This window comes from Gossypium raimondii, chromosome 13 (assembly GCF_025698545.1).
Source record: "Gossypium raimondii isolate GPD5lz chromosome 13, ASM2569854v1, whole genome shotgun sequence".
Classification (NCBI taxonomy): domain Eukaryota; kingdom Viridiplantae; phylum Streptophyta; class Magnoliopsida; order Malvales; family Malvaceae; genus Gossypium; species Gossypium raimondii.
In genome coordinates this window covers 6,428,019-6,436,072 of record NC_068577.1, presented here as the reverse complement: position 1 = coordinate 6,436,072, position 8,054 = coordinate 6,428,019, and the positions used below count along the sequence as shown (strand labels likewise).

At 35.9% G+C, this 8,054-nt stretch overlaps 1 protein-coding gene across 1 annotated transcript; it reads left to right on the top strand.

Moving 5' to 3' along the window:
• Positions 1-324: 324 nt before the first annotated feature.
• On the top strand, positions 325-3,162 carry LOC105781208 (7-deoxyloganetin glucosyltransferase). The gene is made up of 2 exons (XM_012605753.2): positions 325-844; positions 2,024-3,162. The coding sequence occupies exons 1-2, from the start codon at positions 334-336 to the stop codon at positions 2,947-2,949; spliced, it is 1,437 nt and encodes a 478-aa protein (XP_012461207.1). The 5' UTR covers positions 325-333; the 3' UTR covers positions 2,950-3,162.
• Positions 3,163-8,054: the final 4,892 nt, after the last annotated feature.

The following is an 8,054-nucleotide window of genomic DNA, read 5'->3' as shown; positions in this document are numbered from 1 at the left end:
ATTTAATTATAGTAAATATTTTTAAATTTAATTTTAAAATTTTAAAATATCCAATTAAACCTTCAAATTAAACTATAATTTCAAAAACAACCTTTATATAACATGTTTAAAAATATTTATTAATCCATCGAGTGTTTAAAAAACATCAATCAATTAAATCCAAGTTAGTAACTAAGCCGAAGCTGGCGGCTAGATTAATAAAAGAGCTTAATTAGAATGATATTTATATATTTCTATAATCAAATTTAAATAAATATATTAAACTTTTTGTGCTTCCTATAAAGCTAGAGTCCCCCATTGTTTGTAAGCCAGTGGGGAAAAAAGGAGAGAGAGATGGGATCCTATTCAGTACCCAACAAGCCCCATGCAGTATGCATACCATACCCAGCACAAGGTCACGTAAATCCAATGCTTATGGTGGCCAAACTCCTCCATTTCAAAGGCTTCCACATCACTTTTGTCAACACCGAGTACAACCACGAAAGGTTGCTCAAATCCAGGGCCCCCCACGCTCTCAACAGCTTGCCCGACTTCCGGTTTGAGACTGTCCCCGACGGTCTTCCTCCGCCAGACATCAATGCCACACAAGACATCCCCACGCTTTGCGACTCCACTAGCAAGCATTGCTTGACTCCCTTTCGCCAACTTCTTGCTAGGCTCAACGTTTCTTCCGGCATCCCGCCGGTCACTTGCATCGTCTCCGATGGGTGCATGTCGTTCACTCTCGAGGCGGCTCAAGAGGTAGGGATTCCTGATGTATTGCTTTGGACACCGAGTGCGTGTGGTTTCTTAGCCTATTGTCATTATCGACGGCTTATTGAGAAGGGTTTTACACCGTTGAAAGGTATAAACTATAGACATTTACTTCTCATCTAATTAGATTTTGTCATTTGGGCCGGGTAGAGTTGATTTGGAATGGCAAATTATTATAAATTGGGATCAATTTGGAGTTCGGATTTAGTGTGTTCAAATTGTTGATAAACTTATTTAAGGTTGGATTTTCAACAAAGTTTCATTTGATATTTGGGAGAATATTAAAACATGGGTGGTGTTCAGGCTTTATCATTGAAAGGCTGAGCTCAATACAATTGTTCTCTAATTTTCTAACATATTATTTTATTTTATATATTAAATAATTTATATCACATATAAATTAAATATATAATAGAAAATATTAAAAATAATATAGTATTTATGTCTAAAATTTTAAACTAAATATATATATATATATATAATCGCTTCATACTAAATAGAAGAAAAAGTTGATATATTTAATACAACAGTTGAAGTTTGTTTGTTTTTTTTTTTTAATTATCACTTTCCGAATTATTATTTGATAAACCACCTGTGAATATATTTTTTATTTCTAGACATTAATAAACTGTTAATACCAATTAAAGACGCATGGATTTACAAAATAAAATTTTGTTTAAATTCGTTGATATTTGTAAATGATTAACTCAAGTCCATTTTAAATTTATTTATTTTTATTTTAACAATATAATCATTTTATTTAAATATATATATTAGACAACTATTATATATTTTTATTTTATTAAAATTTTAAATATAAGCAATTTAATCTATTCTTAATGTAAATTATATAATATATAAAAAATAAAAATAACCTATTATTAAAAAATGTCGAACCTAAACAAGCTCAAGTTCACATTTTAAGTAGACTTAATTTTTTATTCAAACTCCTTTTTCATTTAATATTTGTATCCAAAACCACCTCAATTTCAACTAGGCTTTCAAAATTGGATAGGTAGTCTAATCTTTGAACAAGAATACCATGATATTTTTTCCTTTTAAAATTTACAAATATAAATACAATACAATTATAAATATATATACCAGCAACAACAAAATCAAATCAAATCAATACAAAATAATCAAATAATACTTATACATGACAATTGTATAGTGACAAATTAAATACTCACATATGACATTTGTGTAGGTGGAACTCCAACTTTTTATTTATTTATTTATTTTTGAGAATTTCTTCATTATTGGGCAGATGAGACCTATATGACAAATGGGTATTTGGATACAATCATTGATTGGATTCCAGGCATGAAAAACATCCGCATAAGGGACCTGCCGAGCTTTGTTCGAACAACGGATCCAAATGATATAATGTTGAACTTCGTTGCGACAGAGAGTGAGAGATCTGCAAAAGCTTCCGCCATTATCGTAAATACCTTCGATGAATTGGAACATGATGTCGTCAAAGCTCTCTCCTCCATCTTCCCTAAACTTTACACCATTGGACCCCTTCACTTGCTCCTCAACAACATTCCACAGTCGTCGCCTTTAAGCTCCATCGACTCCAATCTGTGGAAAGAAGAGCCTCAATGTCTTCAATGGCTGGATTCCAAGGAACCCAAATCGGTCGTTTACGTTAATTTCGGGAGCATCACGGTGATGACGGCGAATCAACTGGTTGAGTTCGCTTGGGGCTTGGCTAATAGCAAGCAACCCTTTTTTTGGATCATTAGGCCCTATTTGGTGATGGGAGATTCAGCTATTTTGCCCCCAGAGTTCATTGAAGAAACCAAAGGGCGTAGCTTAATGGCGAGCTGGTGCCCACAAGTGAGCGTTTTGAACCACACAGCGATTGGGGGTTTCTTAACGCACAATGGATGGAATTCCACCATCGAAAGCATTTCCAGTGGGGTGCCGATGATTTCTTGGCCGTTCTTCGCCGAGCAACAAACGAATTGTCGATTCGCTTGCACCCAATGGGGCATCAGCATGGAGATCGACAATGATGTGAAGAGGGATGAAGTGGAGAAACTACTGAGGGAGTTGATGGAAGGAGTTAAAAGCGTGGAGATGAGGGAAAAGGCCATGGAGTTTAAGAAAAAGGCTGAGGAAGCTGCCATGTTGAATGGCCCATCGTTCGTGAATTTGGAAAACTTGATTAAAGAAGTGTTGCTCTAAGGTAACTTTTCGTTTATTTAGTATTGGACCGGCTATAGCAGTCATATCAATTTTACTAAGTTTTTCAGTAATTCCTTTTAGCTCTCGCTTTATTTTAACCGATCTCAATATTGGTATTTTTTTATGGATTGCCATTTTAAGTATTGCTCTCGTTGGACTTCTTATGTCAATATACGAATCAAATAATAAATATTCCTTTTTAGGTGGTCTAAACCCTAAACCCTAAACGATATTCTATGCAGAATTACTTTTCCTTGAAGCATGATTCTTATTATAAAATGTGAAAAGTTAAAATAATAATAATAATGATAGTATATTTTCTATTATTTGATTTTCTCTACTATTTTAATAGATTTTTAAAAGTAATTTTTTCCTTAATTTTATTTTTTATTTGCATATTTAATCATTTATATATTATATCATTTACATATTGTTTTTCTTTTTTTTCGTTATATTAATTGAAAATTCAATTTTATTATAGTATTTATGATTCTTCATAAGCAAAACGGAAAAAAAAGTTTAGGTTGAGCTCTAAAACCGATTTGACGATAATCTTTTTATATGACTTACCTTTGAATTATCCTTTGTTGTATATAATTTAGAACTCTACTAGAATGATTGTCGAGAATGAAATGATTGGCAACTCATTTAGTAGTAGAATAGATTTCACAAGTGATCAATCAAATTTTAAAGCAGTTATGTATTATATTCAAGTATATTATGTTTTTTTTTCACCTAAATGTCTGCTATGTTAGCACGTCTCTGTCTGCTCTTTTTAGCAGTTTTAGGGTTTTTTGGTTTCTTTTGGTTTTGATCCTGTTGTGACGGTATCGTTTTAACTAGGTTTTCTTGTTACGTTTGCTACTAAGGCTTTGAGTTAGTGGAGGGAGAATTTGCAGAACTATCGCTGGAGGAGGAAGAAGATGAAATTCTCCAGATTCAATCTGATGTGGAAACGAATGGAGATGTGGAAGTTTTACAATTGGTAGGATGTTTTTTAACAGCGAGCATTGTCCACTTTCCAGCAATGAGAAATACTATGACAAACGTGTGGCATCCAGTGAAGGGAGTCCAAATTAGAGATCTGAGGGAGAAAAGGTATTTATTTCAATTTTTTCACATTATGGATCTTGAAAGGGTTATTAATGGTTCACCTTGGACTTTTAATAATCATTTATTGATTATCCATAAATTGCAAAGGGGGGAAGATCCTATGATGATCCCTTTAATTTACTCACCTTCGTGGGTTCAAATATATGATATCCCGATCGGTTTTGTATCGAAAGATTTGGCAATTCAAATGGGGAATTTCATAGGGGAGTTTATGGAATATGATGGATCAAATATGGGGAAAGAAGGTAGAAACTTCATGAGGATTCGCGTCAGACTTGATATAAGGCGTCCATTAAAAAGGAAAAAACAAATAAAGTGCCATGGAAAATGCTCATATATTCGATTTAGATATGAAAGACTCTCACTGTTTTGTTTTTATTGTGGTCGTTTGGGCCATAGTGATTCCTTTTGTGAAGCAAGGATGGAGCTAGGAATGGAAGCTAAAGAGATGGGGTGGGATTTATCACTTAGGGCGCAGTCTCGTTGAGCTCAAACGATGACAAGTGTATGGTTGCGAGAAGAAAGTGAGGAACAAGGGGGAGGAAGAAATGTTGAAAGGTATAATAGGGGGCAAATGCCACAGGTCTAATGGAAAGATGGGGCAGTAGGGAATTTCTTGATCCAGTTTTGGGAATAAATTTGACAGGGAGGGAATATTATACTGCGAAAGGTAATGGGAACTGGAATGGTAATCAGGATAATAATTCAATGGAACATGATCTTGAAGATGAAGTGATTGTTGGGGAGGAGGGAAAAAAAGAAATAGAAGGGAGATGGAAGATGCCTTGGCCAAAGATGAGACTAGCGTTTTGGCGGAAAGGAGCAGGAGAATAGTGGAGGTTAGTCATCATTTATCGGCGGCTGCCAAGAGGCAAGCCGACCGATCGCAATGAAAATTTTAAGCTGGAATATCCGTGGTTTGGGGAGTTCACGGACAATTCGAAGACTTCGGTATATGCTGAAGTTGTATAATCCCATATAGTCTTCTTTATGGAGACAAAAATTAGTAGCAGTCATATGGAAAAAGTTAGAAGAAGCTGTCGGTTTCTTAATGGCATTGATGTAGGTTCAGATGGTTCTAGAGGTGGGCTATGCTTGGCATGGAGAGCAGGGAAAAATGTTCAGCTTCAAAATTTTTCAAAACGACATATTGATGTAATTATTGATGAAGTAGAAGAAGGGTACAAATGGAGGTTTACTGGTTTTTATGGGTCTCCATATCCACAAGATAGAGCAGAGGCATGGAATTTAATACGATACTTGCACACGGTTGGAGAGTTACCATGGTTGGTTTGTGGGGATTTTAACGAAATTATGTATAGCTTTGAGAAAAAAGGGGGTTTACCACGAGAGGAAGGACGAATGGAAGTTTTTCGTAAGACATTAGAAGACTGCAGCTTATCTGATTTGGGATTTATTGGAAATTGTTTTACATGGGAAAGAGGGAATTTTCCTAAAAATAATATCCAAGAACGGTTAGATAGGGGAGTGGCGAATGAAGAATGGTTGCACAAATTCCCTAAATTTCAGATTCAACACCTTCCGCATACATTTTCTGATCATTGTCCTTTATTGGTTGATACAAAAAAGGAATATAGAGAAAGAATACAAAAAGATTTCAAATTTGAAGCATGGTGGGTGCTGGAGGAATCATTTTTACTTGAGGTGAAAAGTATTTGGGAGCATACTGAGGGTGAGTTATTAAGCAAGCTCAATAGTATGAAAAGGGGATTGGAGCAATGGGCCAGACAAGTTCGAGCTTCTAGAGAAGGAAGGAAAAAATCGTTATCCTCAAAATTGGTCACATTATTAGAGGCTGAAAGAGATGAAGATAATTTAGCAGATCTGATTGATACGAAAATCCAATTGAATTTGGAGATTGAAAAAGACGAACGGTATAGGGAACAAAGAGCGAGGAACAACTGGTTGAACCTTGGGGATAAAATACAGCATTCTTCCACAAACAAGCAACACAGAAGCGACAGAGGAATTTGATACGTAAAATGCAGTATGATGACAGGAGGGAAACAGATGATCTTAATGAAATAGGAATGATAGCCAGAACATATTTCTAAAATCTTTTTTCGGCCGGCAGAAGCATTAATTATGGGCATGTTTTATCTGGAGTTTCTCAGTGTATATCAGATAAAGACAATCTAATGCTGAAAGAGAGGTACACAAAGGAAGAGATCCAGCAGGCTTTATCTGAATTAGGACCCACGAAGGCCCCAGGGGAAGATGGTTTTCCGGCGTTATTTTATCAGAAATGTTGGGCGATTATTGGGGAAGAGGTAACTAACTTTTGTCTCAATCATTTGAATGGAGGGATGGAGATTGGTCCTATCAATAAAACAAATATTGTTTTAATCCCTAAAATTTCAAATCCAATGGATATGACACAGTTTAGGCCCATTAGTTTATGTAATGTTATATACAAGTTAATGGCTAAAGCTATCGTGAATCGTATTCGGAAAGTCATTGACAAGTGCATTGATCCTGCACAAAGTGCGTTTGTGCCTGGGAGGTTGATCTCGGATAATGTGTTGTTGGCTTACGAACTACTTCATACGTTAAAACAGAAGAGGGTGGGGAAGAAAGAATTTATGGCAGTCAAGCTTGACATGAGTAAGGCGTATGATAGGGTAGAATGGAATTTTGTGGAAGAGATGATGAAGAAAATGGGTTTCGACGCTGATTGGGTGGCTTCACTATTCAGATGTGTGAATACAGTTTCTTATTCGGTGGTTCTTAATGGACATATTGGAGAAAGTTTTTCCCCTACTAGAGGACTACGACAAGGAGACCCATTGAGTCCATTCCTATTCTTATTCTGTGGAGAAAGTTTATCTAGCCTCATGAAGTTAGGAATGCAGGAGAACAAAGTAAAAGGAGTAAAAGCAAGCAGAAGGGGGCCACAGGTTTCACATTTACTTTTTGCAGATGATTGTATGCTGTTTGGTGAAGCTACAGAGAGGAGCTCAATTTATTTAAAACAGATTCTGCATCATTATGAAGTTTTTTCAGGACAGAAAGTGAATTATGCGAAGTCTACGATTTTTTTCAGCAGCAATTCACAGGAGGAAGAAAGACAGACAATTACTCGTATTCTTGGGGTACGAAGATCAGATGATATGGAGAATTATTTAGGGCTACCTAGCTTGGTGGGAAGGAGGAAAAAGGCTGCGTTTCAGATTTTGAAAGACAGATTCAGGCAACGTATTGAGAACTGGAGCATCAAATATCTTTCCCAATGAGGTAAGGTGGTTTTTATCAAAGCAGTTTTACAATCCATACCAACATATGCTATGTCTTCTTTTTTACTCCCTAAATCATTTTGTAAGGAATTAGAGAGTATTATTGCAAAATTTTGGTGGCAGAAAAAAAAAGGAAAAAAAGGGATACATTGGTGCGCATGGAAGGATATGTGTATAGCAAAAGAATCGGGTGGTTTAGGTTTTAGACGTTTAGATATGTTCAATATAGCATTATTAGCTAAGCAAGGTTGGCGTCTTATTAATTATCCGAGTTCTTTGTTAGCCCGAGTTTTAAAAGCTAAATATTTTCTGAGAACAAACTTCATGAATGCTTCGTTAAGCAACCTACCTTCACTTACCTGGAGGAGTATTTGGTCGACAAAAAAGCTCTTGATGGATGGATTGTGCTGGAGGGTAGGGGTTGGAGACCATATCTCAGTATGGAATGATCGATGGGTGCCAGGAGTGACTGAAGACAGATTACAAAACAACAACAGTGGTGGAAGCATCAGAGTGGTGGTTGACTTAATAAATGAAGAAAATAAAACATGGAACAAAGATTTAATTATCAATACCTTTAATACAGATATTGCAAGAAAGATACTGCAGATCCCGCTTTCAATGACTACTCACGAAGACATCCAAGTATGGAGAGGAGAGGCAACTGGGATTTTTTTAGTAAGAAGCGCCTATAAACTATTACAGGAGTCTACACTGGATCCTAATGATTATTTACAG